We start from the raw sequence: 25,773 nt of genomic DNA, 5'->3' as shown, positions 1-25,773 counted from the left end.
TTTGTGTTGTTGAAAAAAGGTGTTTGCAATGAACAAGTCATTGGTCTTGCAAAATTCTACCATACGAGTTCCAGCATTATTTCTGTCACCAAGGCCAAACACAGTTCAGTAGTTCTTGGATTTTAGTATGCATCACCTGGGAAGCTTACAAGCATCCTGTTTCCCAGGTCCAACCCTGATAGACAACATTACTCTAATTTACCTTCTAATTGGTGGTTGGTTGTTCAGTTTCTGCTAGAGTCATGTCCTATCAGGCTCCCTCAAAAATTCTGAGTTCCTGCTGCCCATGCTGCTCAAGGATACTGGCAGATGTTGTGGCATGCTTAATATCCTTATTTATTCAACAAGCATTTATTAGGCATCATCTACTAGGTGCCAGGCTCTGGTGGTGTAATGCGGAAGGCATTTGACTGCAGACCATAAGGTTGGCAGTTCAAACCCACCAGCCACTCCTTGGAAGGAAGGTTGGGCAACCTTTTTCTGTAATGATACTGCCTCGGAAACCCAAGGAGGGATTGCTATGAGTCGGATCCAACTCGATGACAGTGAGTTGGGTTTTTTTTTAGGTGCCAGGCACTGTTACAGATTCAGGAGATACAGCTGTGAATAAAAAAGACAAACCCTTCTCCTCAGGAGCTCATATTCCAGTGGGCAAAAGTTCTCTTTGCACTGTTGTTATTGTTGTTATGTGCTGTAGAGTCACCTCTGACTCACAGGGACTTATATACAACAGAACGAAACACTGCCCAGTCCTGTGCCAGCCTCATGATCCCTATTATATCTGAGCCCATCGCTGTAGCCACTGTGCCAATCCAACTCATTGACAGCCTTCCCCTCTTTTGTTGACCTTCCACTTTACCAAGCATGGCATCCTCCTCTAGAGAACAGTCCCTCCGACAATATGACCAATGTAGGTGAGATGAAGTCTGGCCATTCTTTCTTCCAAGGAGCATTCCAGCTGCACTTCCTCCAGGACAGATTTGTTAGTTCTTTTAGCAGTCCACAGTACTTTCAGCATTCTCCACCAACACCACAACTCAAAAGCATCAACTCTTCTTCAGTCTTTCTTATTCATTGTCCAGCTCTCACATGCATATGAGGTGACTGAAAATACCATGGCTTGGGTAAGGAGCATCTTAGTGTTCAGGGGGATATCTTTGCTCTTCACCACTTCAAAGAGGTCTTTTGCTGCAGATTTGCCCAGTGCAATACATCTTTTGATGTCTTGTCAGCTGCTTCCATTGGTGTTGATTGTAGAACCAAGTAATATGAAGTATTTGACAACTTCAATCTTTTCTCCATTTATTGTGATGCTGCTTATTGGTCCAGTTCTGAGGATTTGTGTTTTATTTATATCGAGGTGTAATTCATACTGTAAACTGTAGTCTTTAATCTAAATCAGTAAGTACTCTAAGTCATCCTCACTTTCAGCAAGCAATGTTGTGTCATCTGCATAACACAGGTTGTTAATGAGTCTTCCTCCAATCCTGGTGCCACGTTCTTCTTCATATAGTCTACCTTCTCTGATTATTTACTTAGCATACAGATTGAATAAGTATGGTGAAAAAATACAACCCTGACACACTCCCTTCCTGAATTTAAACCATGCAATGTCCCCTTGTTCTGTTCGAATAACAGTGTCCTGGTCTATGTGCAGCTTCCTCATGAGTACAATTAAGTGTTCTGGTATTCCCATTCTTCTCAATGTTATCCACAATTTGTACAATCCACACAATCAAATGCCTTCGTATAGTCAATAAAACACAAGTAAACATCTCTCTGGTATTCTTTGCTTTGAGCCAAGATACATCTGGCATCAGCTATGAGGTCCCTCGCTCTACATCCCATTCTGAATCCAGCTTGCATTTCTGGAAGTTCTCTGTCAATATTCTACTGCAACCATTTTTGAATTATCTTCTGTAAGATTTTACTTGCATGTGATATCAATGATATTGTTCGATAATTTCCATATTCTGTGGGATCACCTTTCTTTGGAATGGGTACAAATACACATCTCTTCCAGTCAGTTGGTCAGGTAGCTGTCTTCCAAATCTCTTGGCATAACTGAGTGAGTGCCTACAGCACAGCATCCATTTGTTGAAACATCTCAATGGGTATTCCATAAATTCCTAGAGCCTTGTTTTTCACCAATTCCTTTAGTGCATCTTTGACTTCTTCTTTCAATATCATTGGTTCTTGATCATATGCCACCTCCTGAAATGGATGATCATTGACCGATTATTTTTGGTACAGTGACTCTGTGTATTCCATCCATCTTCTTTTGATGTTTCCTGCATCATTCAACATATTGCCCATGGAACCTTTAATATTGCAATTCAAGGCTTAAATTTTTTCCTCAGTTCTTTCAGCTTGAGAAATGCCAAGCATGTTCTTCCCTTTTGGTTTTCTAACTCCAACTCTTGGCACATTTCATTAGAATAATTGACTTTGTCTTCTAAAGCTGCCCTTTGAAATCTTCTGTTCAACTCTTTTATCCTGTCAATTCTCCCATTTGCTTTAGCTACTCTTTGTTCAAGAGCAAGTTTCAGAGTCCCTTCTGACATCCATTTTTGGTCTTTTCTTCCTTTCCTAGTTAAATTTGTATGTGGCAAAAAATAAGGATCCAACTTTACACCTTCGTACATGGTTATCTCAGTACTATTTGTTGAAAATATTATTCTTTTCCTATTAAATGGTCTTGGCACCCTTGCCAAAAAGCAGTGGGCTATCCACCAATGAGTTTATTTCTGATCTCTCAGTTCTCTTCAATTGATCTATATTTCTGTCTTTGTGCAAGTACCACACTGTCTTGACTGTTACTGTATAGTATGTTTTGCATCCAAGAAGTATGAGTCCATCTACTTTGTTCTTCTTTTTCAAGATTGTTTTGGCTATTCTGGGTCCCTTGCAATTCCATATGAATTTTGGAATCAATTTGTCACTTCCTACAAAGAATCCAGGTGCTATTCTGATAAGGATTACATTGAATCTGTAAGCAATTTGGGGAGTTTTGCCATCTGAACAATATTAAGTCTTCCGATCCATGAATATGTTTTTCCGTTTACTTAGATCTTTAATTTCTTCCAACATTTTGTAGTTGTCAAAGTTTCACATTTGTTATTTTAAAATATGTTAGTATTTTGGGTACTACCCCTAAATGAAATTGTTTTCTCAGTTTCATATTCAGATTGTACATATAATGATCTTGTAACCTTCAAACTTGAATTCACTTGTTAGTTCAAATAGATTTCCAGGGGATTTTTTAGGATTTTCCATATACAAGCTCATGTCAAATGGATGCCTTTTATATCTTTTTCCTGTACAATGGCACTAACTAGAACTTTTAGTACAATGTTGAATGGTAGTAATGAAAATGGACACTGGTCTTGTTTTGATCTTAAAGGAAAGTATCCAATTTTTCACCATTAAGTATAATGTTAGCTGCAGGTTTTTCATAGATGCCCTTTGTCAAATTGTGGAAGCACCCTTCTATTCCTAGTTTGTGGAGTATTTTTATCATGAAAGAGTACTTGATTTTGTCAAATTATTTCCATGCATCTCTTGAGATGATCATGTGATTTCAGAAGGAAATTGGGTAATCTACTTCCATAGTGATACTACCTCGGAAACCCAAGGAGGGGTTGCTATGAGTTGGATCCAACTCAACAGCAGTGAGAGTGAGATATGATGTATTAATTAATTGATTTGTTGTTGTCATATGCCGTCGAGTCGGACCCAACTCATAGCGACCCGTCTTTGAGTTTCCGAGGCAGTATCATTACGGAAGTAGATTGCCCCATCTTTCTTCCGAGGAGTGGCTGGTGGGTTTGAATCGCCAGCCTTCCGGTTAGCAGTCAAGTGCCTTGATTAGGGGATGTTACATCAATCTTGCACTCTTGGGATAAATTTCACTTGGTCATGGTGTATAATTCTTCCTATATATTGCTGGATTCAACTTGCTAGAATTTTGTTGATGATTTTTGTGTCCATGTTCATAAGAGATATTGCTCTATACTTGGCTTTTCTTCCAATATCTTTGTCTAGTTTTTGTTTCAGGGTAATACTGGCCTCATAGAGAGTTTTTAAAAAAATGTTCCCTCCTCTTTTAAGTTTTTGAAGAGTTTGTGAAGAATTGGCATTAATTCTTCTTTCAATGTTGGGTAGAATTCAGCAATGAAGCCATCTGGGTCTAGGCTTTACTCTGAGGGTAATTGTTAAACACTTATTTCAATTCAATCTCTTTACTTGTTATAGGTTTACTCAGATTGTCTATTTCTTTTTGAGTCCACTTAGGTAGTTTGTGTCTTTCTAGGAATTTGTCCATTTCATCTAAATTACTAATGTATTGGTATACAATTATTCATACAATCCTTTTTATTTCTGTAAAGTCAGTACTGTTGTTGTTAAGTGCCATCAAGTCGTCTCTTTTTTGGAATGGATACAAATATTGATTTCTTCCAGTCAGTTGGCCAGGTAGCGGTCTTCTAAATTTCTTGACATAAACAAGTGAGCACCTCTAGTACTGCATCTGTTTGCTGAAACATCTCAATGAGTATTCTGTCAATTTCTGGAGCCTTGTTGTTTGGCCAGGTCCCTCAGTGCAGCTTCAACTTCTTCCTTCAGTACCATTGGTTCTTGATCATATGCTACCTCTCAAAATAGTTGAACACTGACCAATTCTTTTTGATACAGTGACTCTGTATATTCCTTCCATCTTCTTTTGATGCTTCCTGAATCATTCAATATTTTGCCCATAGAATCTTTCAATATTGCAATTCAAAGTTTGAATTTTTTCTTCAGTTCTTTCAGCTTGAAAAAAAGGTACTTGCAATAAATAAGTCATTGGTCTTGCAAAATTCTATCATGCAATCTCCAACATCACTTCTATCACCAAGGCCATATTTTCCAATTACCAATGAGTCTTCTTTGTTTCCACTTTTGCATTGCAGTCACCAGTAATGATCAATACATCCTGATTACATGTTATGTTAATTTCAGACTGCAGAAGTTGGTAAACATCTTCAATTTCTTCATGTTTGGCTTTAGTGGTTGGTGCATAAATTTGAACAGTAGGAGTATTAACTGGTCTTCCTTGTACACATATAGATAGTATCCTATCACTGACAGCACTGTACTTCAGGATAGATCTTGAAATATTATTTTGACAACAAATGCAATGCCATTACTATTCAATTTGTCATTCCTGTCATAGTAGACCATATGACTGTCTGATTTGAAATGGCCAATACCAGTCCATTTCAGCTCACTAATGTCTAGGACATCAATCTTTATACATTCCATTTCATTTTTGACAACTTCCAATTTTCTTGGATTCATACTTCATATATTCCATATCCTGATTATTAATGGATGTTTGTTGCTGTTTCTTCCCATTTTTTTTAAATTGACAATAACAACTACAAATTTCCTTCCAAGCACTGCTTTAATTGCATCTCATATATTTTGATATATGTTTTCATTTTCATTCATCTCAAAATATTTTCTTATTTCTCTTTTGATTTCTTTGAGTCAGTAATTCTTTAGTACTGTATTGTTTAATTTCCACATATTTGTGAGTTCCCAAAATTTCTTTTTGTTATTGAATTCTAATTCCATTATATTGAGGTTGAAGAACATATTTTATATTATTTCTATCCTTTTAAATTTTACTGAGTTTCATTTTATGGCCTAGCATATGGTCTCTCCTGGAGAAGGTTCCAATTGCACTTAAGAAGAATGTATATTCTGCTCTTGTTGCATAGAGTGTGCTATAGATGTCTATTAGGTCTAGTTGGTTTGTAGTGTTGTTTAAGTCTTTAGTTGCATTGTTGATTTTCTGCTTAGTTGTCTATATCACTGAAATGGGGTATTGACATCTCCAGCTATTAATATTAAAATCCTCTAAGCAATAAGTCCCTTTTCTTTCTTCCCACTCTTCCACATCTAGTAACCACTAATAAACTTTCATCTCTATATACTTGCTTATGCTAGATATTTCATATAAGTGGGATCATAGAGTATTTGTCTTTTTGTGGCTAACTTATTTCACTCAGCACCCAACTGTAATTTTTTTAATTTGCTGTGGTTCTTCATCCAAGGTAGAGCCTCTGTCCCATGAGTAGGGACTAGGGAAAAGACAGGAACTATCATCTCTTGGCTGCATTTTCTAGAACTTAGCCTCAGCAACAGGTGATTGGGGGGTAGGATGTAAAATGCTGATATCTCATCATTCCTGGAAAGATAGCCCTCTGATTGGGATATTGGTGGATAGAGAGTCCTATGTGCATGGCAGTACCAGTTTACAAACTCACTGCCATCTAGTCAATTCGACTCATAGTGACCCCTCCTTGGTTTCTAAGGTGGTATATCTATGGAATCAGATTGCCCAATCTTCCTTCTGAGGAGTGGCTGGTGGGTTTGAACCTCCAGACTTCTTCTGGTTAGCAGTCAAAAGCCTTAGGCACTATGCTACCAGTGTTCCCACCAGTTTACAATGGAGTTATTTTCTTCCTGAGAGAAGGGGAAAGGAGGGAACAGATCTTGGTTCAACCACGGACTCCCACCATTCTTATCAATTGTTAGTATATTTTCTTGAATAAACGTTCTTCATTGGCTGTATGCGCATAGGACCATTTTCAGATACTTTAAGTGGTTGTTATTAAAGTAATTTTTATCACTGTTACTGGATAGCAGATCTGTGGAGCACCTCACACAATTATGCCACAAGTGGACTGTGTTTCTTAACTTATGATGCTTTCTTTGAAGGAGCTGACCATTTTATACAGATAGATATCTGCTGAACAACAGTTCTCTAATGTATATATTATTCACCAAGAAACTTGTTAAAAATGGAGATTCCTGGGGCCCCATTTGCAGAGATTATGATTTCATAGGACTGAGGTGGAAGCCAAAAAGAAATTTTCATGTTAAAGCAAATTTCTTACACAATTCTTTCAGGGGAAAAATATTCCCCTGAAGTTAAGAAGACTAACACATACCAGGTAAGATCAATCTCTTCATTTATTAATAGGTTTTATGTTTACCTAACAGGCACTGCAGCTACAGTAAGTGCAAACACTGTGTTTTTCTCCAAAATGGAAAAATACTGTCATCATAGTATGTGCTGCCTGTTTGAAGGTGTGAGAGTGCTGCAGAATCATGTTTCTGGGAATGCCAAGAATGAAAGATGAGACAAAACTTCTGTCAGAGGAAGGCTTCTAAGATTGTGGTCAGGAGACTACTTGCCTCAGAATCTTTATTCTTCTTATACAAGATTTTTCTTGGTGTTGCCATTTGTAACCTTCCCTTAAAACAAAGAGAAAAGTACCACAGGCTTTGCTGCAAATGATATGCACACCATCAAGTGCCAATATGTGACTGTAGCAAGAGCAAGGCTTTGAACCAGTTTGAACTGGTTCAGGCATGGCTGATGAAGTAAAACCAAAACAGATCCAAATTGTTAAAATGTGGGTAAAATGGAATGACAAACAAAACAGGAAAAATTAAAAGTCAAAGCCCTGGAATAGGAGACTCAGAAGAAGAATAGTGAGCCCTCTCAGGAGCCAGAGATTGAATTATTCCCAGGACTATGGAGAGAGACACACACTCAAAGTTGCATGGTCCTTCAGCATTTTGGAACCAGGAGCCGCTGTTTTCAACTGTGCTGGTTAAGAGATTTCATTGTTATGCAACATGCACACTGCCTTTGTTTTCTATGCAGGAGATTAAGTTTATAGCAGGGTACTGATGTGCAATTTTTCCCGTTCCATATATCATCCCTGTTCACTCACATTGTATAAATTCCGGTCTAATCCAGTGTGGTAGCTAAGGTTGTGTGTCTACTTGGCTAGGCCTGGTTGAGTGGCTGGGCAACTAGATGTAGTTATTCCCCATGGTGAGACTGGCAATCACTTCCATGATGGAATCTGCTGAAGCAGTTGAGTACCTGCTTTAGGGATGTAGTCTGCTTCCCGTATGTAGGATGTAGCTTTGAGGAAGGATTCTAGCTTTTTGGCACATTTGAACCTTGCGTGCACCTAAGTCATTATTCAGCAGCCTGCCATGTCCTGCCAATCTTGGGACTTTTTTGGACTTGAATTATTGGCCTGTTGTATTGTTTGGTAATATCGGGACTGTGCCTGTTTGCTTGTCGACTTTGGGTTTGTCAGCCTCGGCAGCCAGCAGCTGCCTGAGTGAAGAAAGACTCAAGCTTCAGTGGGCCAGGAGCAGGAGGCAGAGCTGAAGTCTAAAGTTGAGGGGCTCGCCCAGCCCCTAGAGCCTGGCACTTTGACCTTGGACTTCTAGCCTCCGAAATTGTAAGAGAATGAATCCCTATTTGTTCAAGCCATCCCACTTGTGGTCTATTCCTGTCAGAGTGGCACTAGGTAACCAAAACATCCAGCTTGCTTCATTGGCCATGACTGAACCAGGAAGAACCACTTTGAAGCCCCTGAGTAAGAGAATTAATAAGCCTAATCAGCCAGCTATAAAATGTGCTGAAACAGAGAGGATGCTTACCAACCAGCTGCACATTGTTACCATTAATATGAATCTTCACAGTTGTAATAATACATAATGAACATCATTTCATATTTTAAAACTCTAGACAGAAACCATTAGCAATTTATTTTTCCCTCCAAAGAACTGGATACTTAAAATTGTTAAAAAAAAAAAAAAAGAAAGAAAGAAAAGAAAAGGATGAGTTATGTTTGTCTGCAGTCCTGTGATTGTCTTCTTCATGAAGAACTAGAACATGAACATCTAACATGACTGTTCTGCTGCATATTGTAATCTGACCCCTCTTCAATTTGCTCACACTTCCATCAGAGAACAGGGCCATACTCAGGTGAAGAAGAATTTATGAGACACATTTTCATAACAGAAGGAAGAATTAATGAAGGAAAGGACTCCAGAGAACTCAGGAAACCTGGCTTTCTGAGGTACTGTAAGAAGCCAGAAAATATATTTTCCTACTGAATGTAGTGTGGGATTTGTTATTATTATTATTATTACCATTGAAGATCGTAAGAATAGGAGTTTCCCAGTGGGAGGTTCAAAAAACATATTTTAAGGGGGAAAAAAAAGATCAACCAATTATAAACCTTTTTTTAAGAGTTGTTCATTTACCATATTCAGCAGGGCCATAAAACCTATAAAAAATAAAAACTAATAAAAGATAAAACTTAGGAAACTTATTATTTTTCTTACATGATTTAATAATATACAATTGTTTCTTGCTAATGGTCCAGGAATTGATGGAATACCCATTGAGAAGTTTCAATAAATGGATGCAGCTCTAGAGATGCTTATTTGTCTATGCCAGGTAATTTGGAAGACAGATACCTGGCTAACCAACTAGAAGAGATCCATATTTGTGCCCATTCCAAAGAAAGGTGATCTAACAGAATGTGGAAATCATTTAACAATATCATTAATATCACATTCAAGTAAAATTTTGCTTAAGATAATTCAAAAATAATTGCAGCAGTATATTGATAGGGAGCTTCCAGAAATGTAAGCTAGATTCAGAAGAGGACGTGGAATGAGGGGTATCATTGGAGATGCCAGATGGATCTAAACCAGAAAGATGTTTACCTGTGTTTTATTGACTATACAAAGGTATTTGACTGTGTGGATCATAACAAATTATGGGTAACATTGCAAAGAACAGTAATTCCAAACACTTCATTGTGTTCATGAAGAACCTGTATGTAGAATAAAAAGCAGTTGTTGGAAAGAATAAGGAAACACTACAGGGTTTAAAATCAGGAAGGGTATGTGTCAGTATTGTGTTCTTTCACTACACTTAATTCTATTTTTTTGCTGAACCAATGATCCAAGAAGGTAGACTATATGAAGAAGAACCTGGCATCAGGATTGGAGGAAGACACATTAACAATCTGAGATATGCAGCTGATAGGCTTTAGGATTCCCTAAATTCCTTGAAATTGTATAAAAATTTGGGGTCATATATACATTTTTTTTCTGGGGAGAGAGCCCTGAACCTTAATTAGATTTCAAAGGGATCTGTGACCTGTCTGAAAGATAAGAACCAAACACTGGTCTATTTCAATGCTAACACAGAATTCAATATATAATAACTCACCTTAGCCTAAACAAACTATGCTACATATATATTCATGTGTACAGATGTCTAGTTGTATGCATATATGTATATAATTTCCACGAACAAAAACAGAAATGTCTCAGTGAATTTATAGAACAATCCACATTGCCACTTCCCCTGAGTAACTGATCGTTCCTATAGTCTCTGGGCACCAGCAGTGGTCACTTGTATTCGTGTTTCTTACTGGCAACATCCATCACTCAGGCTAAGGAAAAAGAGTCTGAAATTCCTTCCTTTCACCTGTTTGGTATAGTGACATTCTTCTTTGTAGGAAGTTTCTTTCAATAACAAATCTGTAAACCTCCTGGTTAACAAACGCACCGAGTTATATTTATAAAGCACAGGCACCCAGGCAATTTGATTGAATAACCCTTCCTTTACCCTGTGGTCAGCCAGAGGGAGATCCAGCCTAATCAGGCTAAATAGGCCTCTGAGCAGAGTGCACATCCAAGGCAGTGGGAGACTGAGATGGGCTGGAACACACTAATTGGCTATTGAATATTAAATCTTTCCTTCTGTCTCTCCCAGCCCCTGAAGATGTTTAGGATGGGTAAGTTTCCTCCCCTTCCCTTTCTTTTGGCATAAAATGGAGACTTCAAAAGCAAATTTGTCAAAGAAATGTTTTTGATATGCCATTTACTCTGTTATCCATATTAACAAAGAAGAGCTGCTCTGCAGATAATTCAAAGCCAAAGGCTCCATATATTTAGCTTTTTAGTTCATTGTGACATGGGGCTTAGTGGCAGACTTACCTCCCTAACAATTCAAGTAAAATTTTGCTTAAGATAATTCAAAAATAATTGCAGCAGTATATTGATAGGGAGTTTGTCTTTACTTCTTATTCAAATGAGTTTGTCTCCCTTAGGGTCAGGCAGTTGGGTGACAAGAAGATTCTGGCATAGAACTGGAAATTTTACCAGGGGAAATCCACAAGGCACACAGATAATCGAACTTGACTAGACTTGAGTTCACATTCTTAATCATCTGTGATCAATTGCTTTGCTCCCATGTGAATGAATGAATCCAGGGATGACACAATTATAGGAGACTAGTTGGAAGGGAATTAGATGAAAACACAGACTGTGTTGTGGCCCAAACAAAAGATACAATCCACAATCAATGTTGGTAATTTCCCTGCCTGGTCCCAAAAACTTTTCTGCATCCAGATATATCATTGTATGCAAATTTCATGGCATCTGTCTTTGCCTCACATTCCTATGCTAGTCATTATTTGTTGAGAAATCTCCTCTCTCCTCATAGCTTCCCAGTCCACTTGAAGTTAGATGTAGCCTTGTGACTGGTGTTGGCCAATGAAATGTGAATGAGTATCCAGCCATGCATGTGCCCCTAGGCACTGGAGATAAAGACCACTGATTAGTCTTATCCAGTCAGCACCATCCTCTTAGGCTTAAAGGATCTGGCCAATTGCTCCTTAGTACACAGTAAAGGTCCTCTTCAAAGAGAAGCCTTTAGAAACTGGGTTAGAAAGCCAGGTGATCCTTCTGTGAAGATTTGCTGGTTTTATTAGGATTGAAGTAACCCATGACGGGGTTAGGGCAGTTTCCTCAGAATACTCTGGTTTCTTCAAAACCTTTGTCTGACATAGACAAGACCACTGATCCTTGAATTCCCAGGTGTATAGCAGAGCTGACAAGGGGCAAGGTTGTGGTCATGGCTTGATCACTGCCAGCTACCCAGAGGGACCGAGTAGTTGAACCTGCAGGCTTGGTACCATAGTTTCAGGAGACATCAAGCTCAATTGACATAACATACTATACAAAACATTGTTCTACCTCCTACTTTGGCAAGTAGCAACTAGGATCTTAAAAGCTAGCAAGCTGCCATCTAGATGCAACGATGGGTCTCTTCTCGTCCAGAGCAAAGAAGAATGAAAACCAAAATTCATGGAAACAATTAGCCTTAGTGACTGGTACACCATCTGATCTGCAGCCTATATGACTGAGACCAGAAAAACTAGATGGTGCCCAGCTACCACTGTCATCCACTTGGAAGGGGATCTATGTAGGAGATCCTTGATACAGAGGGAGAACAATGTGGAACAAAACTCAAAATCATTTGGAGGAAAAAAAAGGGGGGGGGGGGAGAACCAGGTTTGCTGGTCCGATAGAGCCTGGTGGAACCACTGAGACTATGGCCCCTAGCTGACCTTCAGGTCTGGAATTGAACTCCTGTGGTTTCCAACCAAACAAAATACAGGCATATGAGTTGAACATTTACCTCAAGTAGATATACACTCCTTGGAGGGAACAATCATGGGAGAAAGAAGGGCTGCTTATGCACAGGGAGACAGCTCAGGGACAGGAGTGTATGGAGGGATGGACACTGGGAAGAGGTAACTATCATGAGGAAGTGGGAGGGGAGCTGTTGCATTGTGGTAAAACTGTGCTCAATGTCATGAGACAAAGTATATGTGAACCGCTGTATGGAAAGTGAATTTGCTCTGTAAACCTTCACCCAAATCACAATTAAAAAAAAAAAAAAAGACCACTGATCCTCAACACAAGCCCACTGTTCTCCCAAGACCATCTATTCACTGGCTTCCAAGTATTCCATCTTCATTTCTATCTTGGAGTTTTTTTTTTCTAACTGGTATTCCTGCCCCTCTTCACCAGCCAAATCCTCTACAGCCTTCAGGGCTCATTTCCTGCTTAAATTTCCATTCCCCTAACCTTCCTAACCTACACACTTCCCTCCTCTGAATGCACATAGCACTCGCTACAAGTTGCTTAATAGCCCTTGGCTTCAGTTTCCACATATTAAAATGTGGAAAATAATCATAGCTACTTTATAAAGTTGTTGGATGATTTAATGACATAATGTATATAAAACCTTACGTTACTATATAATGTATATGGAGCACTTAGACCAGGACCTGGAATATACTAAGTGCTCAATAAATATTAGTGAGAACAAGGATGATAATGGTGATTGATACAGCAAAGAATTATTATTTATGCTTCATGTGTGTAAGTTGACTGTACAAGAGACCTGTACATTTGAGAATGTACCCTTCTCAAATGTTAGGGTACATCAAAATCACATGGAAGATTTGTTAAATCGCTTATTTCTGGGCCCAATTTCTGATTCAGTGAGACTTGCACATGAATATTTGTAGGAACTTTATTTATACCTGCCCCCAAATTTAAAAACTCAAAGGTTTATCAACAGGAAAACGAGTCAACAAATTGTGGTATATTCATACAATAGAATACTACTCAGCAATAAAAGAAAAAAACAAACTAATGATGGATAAAACAAAATAGATGAATCTTAAAAACATGTTGAGTGAAAGAATCAGATACAAAAGAGTACATAATGAATGACTACATTTTTAAGAAACTCAAGAACAGAAAACTAGTCTATGGTGGTAAAAATGTGGGTAGTGGTTACTAATGGATGTTGGCAACTGACTGGCAAGGGACAAGAGGGAACTTCCTTAGTTGATGGAAATGTTCTGTATTTTGATTAGACTGGTAATTACATGGATGCATGTATTTATCAAAGCTCAGCAAACTGTATACTTGAGATCTGTATGTTTCACCACAGGTAAATTTTAACTCAACAAAATGTAAAATAAAATTAGTAGGTTAACAATACCTAACTTTGCAGGATGTTGGAAGGATTAGAAATTACTTATGAAAAATATTTGGTACAAATTAGGTACTCAATGAGTTGGTATTGAAATAATGATTCCAAGTGTATGTGGACCACCAATCACTGTCTCTTCTCACCAACATGAAACTTCAAAGTTCATGTGAATTCAAGTTCAATGGCCATAAGAAATGAGGAGTACACATCTTCAGCTTATGAGATTAAAGACTTCTCTGGAGAAGCCATCTGTGTTACCATCTAAAGTGAAGCTGAGCTCTCCCACCATCACCAGCTGAAACGATAAGGTGTCTGGTTTTCAGATATGCAGCCAAGTAGAGAATGGTAGAGCTCTTTTTTCCTGACCAACAGTGCAACTGTGAATAGCTGGCAGAAGGGAGAGATAGAGACATGGTGAGGCATAGTTAGGCTGCAGTTGTTTGGAATATAATGAGTTGAAGATCAGATAGGATTTTGAGATAAAATCTGGTGGGCAATCACAAAGAAAAAAACAGTATCCCAAAGTGTTAGGTTTATGAAGGGTGTCAACTAGACTCCTACATCATTATCATTACCATAATGCCAGTATTTGCTGAAGACCTATCATGTGCCAGGCATAGTTCCAACTGCTTTACAAACATTAACTTTTTTAATCCTCACAACAACTCTATGACATAGATATGATTATTTCCATTATACAACTGGAGAAACTGAAGCACACTGGGGGAAAAGTAAATTTCTTATGGCCAAACAGCTAGTAAATATCCCTCTCTGATTTCTTAAAGGGAGCCATTCAGCACCTGCTTGAATACTTCCCTGTTGCAGGGATCTCACTAACTCCTACTGCATCCCCACCTCACAGAGCTATGTCCTGCCCCACCCCTCCCCAACTTTCATGACCTGGACAGTTCTGCCTCCTAGACTGAAATGAAGCTTTTTGACTTTCTTTTTTCCAACACTGCTTTCAATTTGAAGGCAGCAATCATGTGTCCCTTATGGCTTCTCTTCTCCATTCTCACTGCCATCGATTCAATTCCAACTCATAATGACCCCTCCTTGGGTTTCCAAGGCAGTATCTCTACGGAAGTAGATTGCCTAGTCTTCCTTCCAAGGAGTGGCTGGTGGGTTTGAACAGCTAACGTTCTGGCTAGCAGTCAAATGCCTTATGCACTACTCCACCAGAGCTCCCATTCTAGACATCCCCAACTCACTCAACCATTTCCAGTGTGCCACAGCTTGAGGCTTTTCACTGTCCCAAATGAGTGACTCACAGGTAAACGAAAAATGTTGGTTAAGTCAATGGAGTAAAACTAATAACTCTCTCTTCCAATCATGAGCTGAGCTAATGCCTCCCACAACCCCAAGCACATTCCTTTCACAGTGTAATACAGAATCTGCAGGCAGAAATGGGGTAATAATCTGCAGCAAGAACAGCTGACTGGCCACATGTCCTGCATACTTCCACTCTGGCAAATAGAATGGTAAAGGTCTGTATGATCAAAGTTCCTCATTCTTACTCAGGCTGAAAGTCAGCTTTCTGCATGCTCCCTCTTCTCCCCAGACCCCTCCCCTCACCACTCTCCTGTCCCTGAGAGGCAGTGCTGAGAGAGGCAGTGCTGAGAACAGCCCCATTGCTCACCATGGAGTTCATGGCAAAGTGATTGTGCTGTGTCTGGAGGTCCAGGGCATGCTGGTAGCTGACACCAATCTCCGTGTGGCTTTGGAGGAATAACTCTTTGTTGTGACTTATCCAGTCAAACATCTAGAAGGGACAAGAAGGTACAGAGAAATCAGAAGAGTCATTCATGGGTCCAACATGGAAACACTTGCAGAGTTAGTAGAAAACACAAAAGCTCTCCTACTAGAGCCCAGTGAAAATCACTCATCATGCTTAGAGTCAGGGAGGACCTTAGCCTGGTCTCAGAAGAGCCCTCTCTTTTAGATAAGGATCACAATCAGCCTGTGTGTTTCTTTACAGAACCTGAGGGAAAAGGAGAAAGTGAGTGAGGAGATCAAGGACATGGGGTAGGAAACTGTTTACTATTCCTAGCTATTGCTCCTTTGTAAAATCCTTTGAAAGTCTCAAAAAGGTGCCAGAGTTGCTTTAGAGACAGGTGCTGAACAGATAAGCTGAGAAGCTTAGTCTGTTGTCCAGTGCACCAGTGGAGGAGAGAAACCCTTGTAAGCAACAGGCCAGGTTGCGGCAGTAAAAAAAAAAAAGGAAGCAGCTGGGCCCACTTGGGCATAGAAAGCCTCAAGATCAAGGCTGTGTCATTCAACCTCACATGCCCTGCCCCACTTACACACTGCCCAATACACACACATTGGATGTTTGACTCTGAATTGAATCAGCTTATCTTGTAACTCCACAACCTCACACAATTCCGTATGTTTGGCTACAACCTACAGAGAATCAGAAGAGAATTTCAAGGGCAGTGTAAGCACTGCTTGGAGACATTGGTTGTAGAATTCTCACCTTCCATGTGGAAGACCCAGGTTCCATTTCTGGCAAAAATGTACCTCATGTATAGCCACCAGTGGTTTGTCAGTGGTGCCTTGTGTGTTGCTGTGAGGCAACCAATCAAGGGGATGGAACAAGACCAGGCAGCATTTCATTTCATTGTGCATGAGGTCACCATGAGTTGGGGGCTGGCTCAAATCAGCTAACAAGTACTGCCTGGGGTTAATAATTAGGCATTGAGCCATTTTCCTGCTACCTCTGTATCCTGGCTTTCATTTAGGTACCCACCCTTCCCCCAGGCAACTCATATTCTTCAAGGGCAGCAGACCAGAACTTCACCTCTAGGGAGGGCCTTACCCCTCTAAGGGTTATGCCCCCTGAAGTCCCTGGAGCTCAGTCAATTAGTCCATGACATTTCCTGGCCAATAACATTGGCTCAGAAATGGAAGTAAGATCGAATTCAGTACAATGAAATATGAGGGCAGTTTGCTGGAAAGTCGGGGGGGGGGGGAACACACATACACAATTCTAGTTCTTTAGATACAGCTTCTCTTCATCTGACCCTGTTATGTGTGGTCCTAAGCTTCAAATTGCTGTAGTCTTATTTCCAGTAGCCTAGGGTGAAGCCAATAGACAGAGGAGGGTGGAGACAAAGCAACTGCATAGAAATAGGAAGAGCTCTCATTGATCCTTGACTGATCTGATCTGTCTCTGAGCCAAGGAATCCTCTTTATTACTCAAGCCAGTTTAAGTTGGATTTTCTGTCCAGAGAAGTGAAATGATACAGCCAGAAAGGAGTGCAACGGTACATTTGGAGAAGAGGACTGCTCTACTTGCTCATGCTTGTCTTCATTTCTTAATGCTGCTACAACAGAAATACCACCAAAGGGTGGCTCTAATGAATATAAATGTATCTTCTCAGTTTAGATGACTTTGTTGTTGTTGCTGTTATGTGCCGTCAAGTCGAACCCGACTCATAGCGACCCCTCCTTGAGTTTCCAAGACAGTATCACTACGGAAGTAGATTGCCCCATCTTCCTTCCGAGGAGTGGCTGGTGGGTTTGAACTGCCAGCCTTCTGGTTAGCATTCAAGTGCCAAGTCCGAATTCAGGGTGCCTGCTCTAGGGGAAGACTTTCTCTCCTGGTCAGCTGTGAGGAAAGGTCTTGTCTCTTTGCAGCTTCTATTCCTTGGTTCCTTGGTGATCTTCAGGTGGCATGCATCTTTGCCCCCATTTGTGCTTGCTTCTCTGTGGCTATTCTGTCCTTTTTTATATCTCAAAGGTGATTGGCTTATAACACACACTACACTGATATGATCTCATTAACATAATAAAGAAAATCCTATTCCCAAATGGAATCACAGCCACAGGAATAAGGATTACAACACAAATGGGGGGGGGGCAGGGAGACACACAATGCAATCTATAACAAAGCTCAATAAAATAGAAAGGGCTAGGAAGGAAGATTGGAACTCTGGTAGTGTAGTGCCTAAGGCATTTGACTGCTAACCAGAAGGCTGGCGGTGCAAACCCACAAGCCACTCCTCGGAAGGAAGATGCGGCAATCTACTTCCGCAGAGATACCCCCTCAGAAACCCAAGGAGGGGTCTCTTTGAGTCAAATTGACTTGACAGCAGTGAGTTTGATTTTTTTTTTTTTTAAATGGAAGAGCTGAGCATAGTAATAGACTAAGAACCTGTTCCAAGAGGCAGAACTACAGCCTTATTCCATTATTTCCCTTTAAATACCACCAGTGCCAATGAGTCGATTTCTACTCCTGGCAGCCATGTCAGAGTAGAACTGTGCTACACAGGGTTTTCAATAGCTGATTTTTCAATAGCAGATGGTCAGACCTTCCTTCTGAGGTGCCTCTGGGTAGATCTGAACCACCGGCCTTTCAGTTAACAGCTGAACTATTAACCATTTGCACCACTCAAAGACTTCCCATTCAATGAAAGAGTAAATTTACTTTGTTAGTCTCACATTCAACCAACATTTGTGGAATGCTGCCCCATAGGGTTGCTATGAGTCAGACTGGGCATTTTTATTTGTTTGTTTTTTGTTCTGTTTGTTTTAGTAAAATGTGATGTGAGATTTGATAACACTGGGAGATGTAGATTGGAGAGGGACAGACAGGGTAGAAAGATTAGTTAGGAGACTGTTACAGTAATCCTGGTGAGTGATGGTGAGAACCTGGAAACTTGGATTAAAGGAATGGCAGTAGAATCTGAGAAGTGGGCAGATTTGAAAGCCACCAGGGAACAGAATTGAGCACTTATGATTGTTTGGGAGGGAAGAGTAAGGACAAGCTAGAGAGAACAGACAGATTTCCGGCATGGCCCCCAGGGTCCTTGTGATAAAAGGTATTTCCCATGTGGTTCCTAAAGAGGAGGATAAGGAGTATGCATAAGAGGTGGAAGATAGTAGGTTCTGTTTTTGATGTACTAAATTGGGAGCTCTGGTAGCATAGTGGCTAAAGCACTTGACTACTAACCAGAAGGCTGACGGTTCAAACCCACCAGCCACTCCTCGGAAGGAAGGTTGGGCAATCCTACTTCCGTAGTGATACTGCCTCGGAAACCCAAGGAGGGGTCACTATGAGTCAGGGCTGACTCGACAGCACATAACAACAAAATAACAAATTTGAGAGGCTTATGAGTTTTAAGCAGAGTGTCCTCTGGACAGTTAGATTTATGTGTCTGGAGGTCAGAAGAGAGATATCAGGGCTGTAACTACTCAAAAGTAAGTATAAAAACATCACCTTCCAAAGGCAAACATGCATGATTTGGAGACCATTCTCTTTTGAATTATCCAAGTCACTGCTTCCCTCTAACCACACATAAAATAAAGAAAAGGTCAAAGTGTCATTCTTCATTTTCAAGTGTTGGGGGATTTTTTCTTCAGGCTGAGGGTTCCCGTAAGGCTAGGTCAATATCTGTGTTGTGTGCACAAGCCAGTGTCCCCCAGTCACAGTGAGCCCTCATCACAGGCACTTGGTTAGGGTGGCTTTTTTTAAAAAAAAAAAAATATTATTAAGGATAAGTGGGAAAAGAAGGTAAGTGCCCCTGGAGTTTATAGGAATTTCATTCTATAATTTTTTATCTTTAAAACTTTCCTCCCAAGTGCATTTTTAAATAATTGCTCATCTCTTTTCCTTATTGACAAAAGAGTCAGTAAAGTTAATGAAAACCTAAAATGCCTGAAGTCCTTGGAACTTATGATGAAAAGCCCTCACTCCACATGCTTTCTTGGCTATCCCAGTGGCCGAGAAGTGACCTTCCCTGTATTTTCTGTTAAATGACTATTTAGCTATGCAAATAAGTGGCTGGGTTGTGTCCAGAATGATTAGATTGCTCAGCACCAGGTCCCTGCTGGATACAGAGCAAGGATTGCTGAACACAGGCCAATTAGGGGCGGAAAGCAATAACAAAAGTGAGTTAAAAGATAGGCAAGAGTTGATAGTGCTGGAGGAACACTTCGTTGAGTAGGTTTCTCACAGAATGAGGTCTGTGCCCGTAACATTCAACCCAATTCCACATTCCACGTCTGAAGCAAATGAGCTACTCGCTGGCAGCCAGGTGTACCCTGGGAAAGCTTAGTTGCACTGAAGAATTGAGGTCTCTCCAAGAGGGCTCTTTCCTAAGGGCCAAGCACAACTCTTCTCTGGGCCTGAATCTGAAGCCTACTTGTACATAATCCTCTTCCTTTAGAGCCTGACTGCCTGCAAGGATCACAATGGTTTCTGTTGCATTCTGTGGAACTGACTGCAAAGAGAGAAAGTGTGAATGTGAGTATGAGAGTGTTACGTGTCTGTGTGTGTGTGTGTGTGTGTACAGTCAAGTGGGATGAGGAATAAACCGGTTCCGCTGACATTAGACTATGGGTGAGTCACTTCACAACATAGTTTTTCTGAGAATGGAGGTAAGCATCTTGATTTGCAATAGACTCAATACAGGTGTATTCATTGCTATAACTTCTGTTTCCAATGTTTTGAATAGAAGAGTAACATTAAGAAATCTGACATTGTTTTATAGCCACCAAAAGATAGTGTTTATCCCTCAACTGACATTTGTCTGGTGCTTTATAGCACAAAATATCCATTAACACATGTTATCTCACTTTCTCTTCAAAATTGTCCCATAAACCAAAAAAAAAAAAAAAAAAATAGCCCCACATGGTGTCATTATCATACCCATTTTATAGATCGGGAAACAGGTTCAGAGAAATAAAGCTCACGGTTTAGAAATTCATTTATTCTACCCGATGCCACACGAGTGTCTATTAAGCCAGGCTTTTGGGACCCTACCCTGTCTCCTACTCCAATGGCTGTAGGACCTCTTCTCCCTAGGGTCAGCAAGGCAGTTATCCCACAAAGGGTAGCCTCGAGGGCACTGTGGTGCTCCCTTGGGGTAAGGTGGTGCTCCTCACATAAGACCATTCATTTCTCCAATACCCAGCCTCCTCTTCTCTCCTCTGTGGTCTTCCCTATCAGGATGGAGTACATGCAGGTCTCCAGGGAGAGCTGATTCAAATAGTTCCACTTCTTTCAATAAATACTTACTGAGTGAATGAAGAAAGGAAGGAATGAGTGAATGAAGGAATAAACAGATGAATTGACCACAGGCTCTGGGGTTGTTTATCTCCAGACAAGTTGACCCTTTTTAAACTCTCTTCCAGCTAGGACATTTTATAATTTTATCTATTTGAATTTGGCTTTCTGGAAGAAGACATGTGAACTATGCTGAGCCAAAACTTTAAAGGAGGTGGGGCCAGGACGGGGCGGGGGCATGGAGAACAAAACTATCTCCACAGTGGCTTCAAACTTCTTGAACTGTTTTCTTCCTCTCTGTCAGGAGAAGTTACAAATGGTGGGTCTAACAAAATGTAATGCAGCAAGAAAATTCCTCCAAGAGAAAAAAGTTCATGTCTAAATAATGAAATTATATCTCTGAAAACCAACATAGTTTTGTCTCATTAAGAAGATAGATGTTACATATAAGCTACTTGGATCTTTTTTTCTTCATGTTTTGTTTTTAACTAAGGAAAATAATTTTTTTTATGCTGGCAAAAATTCAGTTAGAAATATACAAATCTGATCTTAATATATAGTAAGTGTTAAAGGAATCTATTTAAATGCAAATTAGGAAATAAACAAAAACCTTTTTCCCCTTTTTCTTTTAAAGATGAGGATAGCTAAAAGGTTATTGTTCTGTTCTGTTTTTAATGAAGCATAAACTATTTCATGGAACAAAGATAGTAAGCAAGAATCTTGTTTCTATTTTTCTTCATTTGTCAAATTTAGCAATGGCATCTGATTTTGAGTTTTAACTTTCAAACCACCTTATCATTTTTGTTAATATTCTATACTATCTCTAATTACAGATTATATTGGTATTAAAACTGCTGATGTTCAGCTCTTATGAGCTTATTAAGAAGATAGAAGACAATCAACGGATTTTCTTTGTCTACTATGCACAATCCATCAATTGTGTCCCCTATACTTGCTTGCAGGAGCTCTGGTAACATAGTGCCTAAGGCACTTGACTGCTAACCAGAAGGCTGGCGGTTCAAACCCACCAGCCACACCTCGGAAGGGAGATGGGGCAATCTAGTTCTATAGTGATACTGCCTCGGAAACCCAAGGAGGGGTTGCTATGAGTAGAGTCCAACTCAACGGCAAACAACAACAAAAACAACATACTTGCTTGTATACTACAGTGACACAGCCACAGAAACTTGGGCCCTGGAGAGCACTAACAATCTCCTAGCAGTCAAATCTTATTATGGCTGAGAAATTCCAAAATAAAAATTCCAAAATGAAATTTTGTGTGTGTTAGAGTAGAAAGAACAGGGAATTCAAATTAGGAGTTTTGGTTTCCAGGACAAATTTGCTTTATAAACCTTTGCAGGTGGTATCATTGGTTTGAACCTCAGTTTCTTCATCTATAAAATGGGGATAACAATTTGTACTGTCTAAATGTTAGGGCAATAGGGAGATTCAGATTAAGAGGACAGATATGAAAATGCTTTGTTAGATGCTACATACTTGGTGAAAACAAAACCCACTGCCACTGAGTTGATTCCAACTCATAGCGACCCTACAGGACAGAGCAGAAATAGAACGGCCTCAAAGGGTTTCTAAGGCTGTAAGTCCTTATAGAATCAGATTGCCTCATCTATCTCCCATGGGTAATAGCTGAATGCTTTAACCACCACACCACCAGAGCTCCTTACATACGTGGTAGATTTTGCAAATCCATATAATAAGCATAATCTACTGCATATATTTTCTAAGTATCTTAATTTAGAACATAAAATAGATGAAAGCCATGGATTTCAAATTGCAGGAGGCTCTTCTTACTGCATGGGATAATAGAATTACATCTGTAGCTTAGATAGAAACACTTCCACAGCCCAGCGCTTCTGGAAACGCACCGCAGAGCAACCACACAAAGAGCACAGACATAGTTGAGAGGCACACCTCCACCCTCCCACTTCCTCGAGCTTCATACATACTCAGGACCTCGTGGATGCCACTGTCTGTACCACCAACAGGACTCAGACTCATACACCCTCTCAGGGTTATCCCTAGGGGTTATCCACTGGTGCCTTCCTGCCATCTGTGTGTGGTCTGACCAGGGATCTCACTTTCTCCCACCTTTCTTCCAACTCCCCTTCCCCATCCTCTCTGCCACACCCCAACTTTTTCACTATTAGAAACTCAGTCTCTTTGGCTCTTAGCAGTTTTACACTCAGGAGAAATTCCTATTAAAATGCAACTATTCCTGCAATCCCTCCTAGAATTGGTTTATCCTGGACACAGAAAGGGAAAGCATGATCCTTTGTGAACATGACCTACGGATGAGAGCCTAACATGAGGTAGAAGAGTATCCCTAGATAGGAGGAACGATCTAAAAATGGAAGTGAGTAGAACCCAAGGCAAATTTCCCCACTCAAGTCTGCTTTCACATGAATTCTGCCTGACCCTGGGAAACATGTGCAAACACAGAGAGTCCATATGCATGTTCTGCACCAGGAGCCCTAAGACACTTTAACCCTGGTGTGGTGAATTGCTTGAGGTGGCCCTTCTAGCCATTGTCTTCCATTCTGTGATGTATTGTAAATCCTATTATCCATGCCTGTTTGGGGTGGTGTGGTAGTTAAGGTCAGCTGTCAACTTGCTGGGCAGCTGGTAGTAGTAATACTGGCAGTCAGGTCTGTGGTGAGATTTGCTGTGAGCAACTGAATAGCTGCTGATTGTTAAAACCATCCACCTGGGTTATTTCTGTTGGCGCAACACAGGGGGGATACATCTTGAGTCCTGCCTTGCTGGAAGGTATAACTCAAACCACCTCCCTTAGCTTCCTTGAGGGTATACCTATGAATCCTCTGGGAAGGTTCACCCTCCTCTTGCTCCGGTTCTGTGTTTTGACCCATCGTCATCTCACCCCTGGATTTGGGACAGCAGCCGTCATCTGATCTGCTGATTGAGGTTCATCAAACCCTGAGAATTAAGAGGACCTCCAGACCAGATCAACTTACAGACCTAGGACTTGCCAGCCTGCCAGCCTCCACCACCACTACATGAGACAATCCCTTGGGTGTCTATGAGTTCTGTGAGGCATTACACGAAATACAGAACCCTAAGACAGTGGAGATTACTGAGAGGAGGAGGAGGAGTTAATGTGTGAAATGATGGAGTGGCACAGTAGTTTGGCCATTTGGGACATCTTTAACCTCTGCCTCATGGAGACTGGCCTGGTGCTATCTTTCTAACAAATTGTTCAAGCACCTAGTTTTCCATTATCCACTCTTTTAGAACTGAGCTTTCTTGCTTTTCCAAAGGAAAAAAGTGAAAGAAAAAAAAATATGGGCCTAGTTTCCAGGTTCCTAGAATTCCTCACTGAAGGGAGTTTTGACTTTCTTCTATGTGCTGCCATCTTTGCTGGCCCTTGGGAAATCAAGATTTGGAAGAGATCATCACGACACTGATCTCTATAGACAAGGGAGGCAGTTGTGACATTTGCTGTAGATATCAATATCTACTGAAAGATAGAAGGTGCCCTGGACTCTGCCTGTTTTCCTTTAGGCTATAGGCATGTCACCTGGCATACATTATTATATTATATAGATGTCATTTTTATCTTTTCACATAAATCCAGACTGCTCTAGGGAGGACAGCTCAGCCTGGTTACCTGGGAGATACCATCACTGTCTCCTAAATAATCATCTAGAATGCCAAACAATGTCACTGGCCCTGGCTGTGTCTGTAGATATGTTCTTGATTCCCTAGCATAGTGCCTAAGGCACTTGACTGCTAACCAGAAGGCTAGGGGTTCAAACCCACCAGCCACTCCTCAGAAGGAAGGTTGGGCAATCTACTTCTGTAGTGATACCACCTTGGAAACCCAAGGAGGGCTCACTATGAGTTGGGTTTGACTCGACAGCACATAACAACAACAACAGCCCATTTCTTACACCTTCCATGCCCAAATTTCTCAGATGCCAAATCCCAGATCTAACACCATAGCATGTTGCCCATATTCTAGAACAGTCCTGATTTCCATGTAAAACAGCCAAATGTCCCAGTGTGAGCAAAGGGTTAACAGAATTCTTTCACATTCTATATGATAATCTGACCTTCAGTTAAAATTCCATTTCTGTTTCTTTGGAAACTGACAAAGAGGTTATGTGTCAACATGCTACTAAATTATGGTAAAAATATCCCAATTGGTAAACTGTATTTGGATTGAGAGGAGTAATAAAGTAATAAAGGAACTTGGGAGCTCTGGTGGCATAGTGCCTAAGGCACTTGACTGCTAACCAGAAGGCTAGAGATTCAAACCCACCAGCCACTCCTCAGAAGGAAGACTGGGCAATCTACTTCCATAGAAATACTGCCTCAGAAACCCAGGGAGGGGTCTCTATGAGTCGAATCAACTTGACGGTAGTGAGTTTGGTTTTGTTTTATAAATGAACTATGAATAGGGGACACCATACATTGGGCTTGCCTGAGTGAAGTAACTCTTGTAACTGCCATGTCCATTGCAGGGGACTTAGAAGTTGTATCACTGGAGATGTTATAAGAAACAATGGCTCCAGGGGGCACAGGATTTTTAAACTATGGCAGTTCCTGGAGTGCCCGATCCAGATCTTGTTTTCTTGTGCCTGAACAAGAATGCTTCAAGGACTCCCAAAGCAGAAGAAAACTCAATAGTTATGGGTTGAACTGCATCATCAATAAAAACATGTTCAAGTCCTAACCTCCAGTACCTGTCGATGTGATCCTGTTTAGAAAGTGGGTTGTTGCTGGGTTGTTGCAGATGTAATTAGCTAAGATGAGGTCATTAGGTTGAGCCTATGACCTTTTTATCACTGGTGTACTATAAGAGAAGAGATACAGAGTGAAAGGAAAGAATGCCATATGATGACCAAGACAGACTAGAAAGAAAGGCCTGGCAATCTGCTTCCAAAAAAACTAGCCAATGAAAAGCACCCAGGGATTCCTCACAAGTCTCTACACAACATCTTATTCCCTCTGGGGAACCAGTGCTATTCCACACTCTTTTCCTTGACAT

The 25,773-nt window shown here is 40.5% G+C and overlaps 1 protein-coding gene across 1 annotated transcript in view; it reads right to left on the bottom strand.

Moving 5' to 3' along the window:
• Positions 1-25,773, bottom strand: part of KALRN (kalirin RhoGEF kinase) — a 1,074,930-nt gene that overhangs the window by 609,097 nt on the left and 440,060 nt on the right. The window contains exon 6 of the mRNA XM_042782122.1: positions 15,375-15,497. Within this exon, the coding sequence (XP_042638056.1) occupies positions 15,375-15,497 (123 nt within the window). The remainder of the gene's footprint in view (positions 1-15,374; positions 15,498-25,773) is intronic.

Source organism: Orycteropus afer, unplaced genomic scaffold (genome assembly GCF_000298275.1).
Source record: "Orycteropus afer afer isolate SDZICR_OR568_19922 unplaced genomic scaffold, OryAfe1.0 scaffold00245, whole genome shotgun sequence".
Taxonomy (NCBI): domain Eukaryota; kingdom Metazoa; phylum Chordata; class Mammalia; order Tubulidentata; family Orycteropodidae; genus Orycteropus; species Orycteropus afer.
This window is presented reverse-complemented; position numbering and strand designations above follow the sequence as displayed.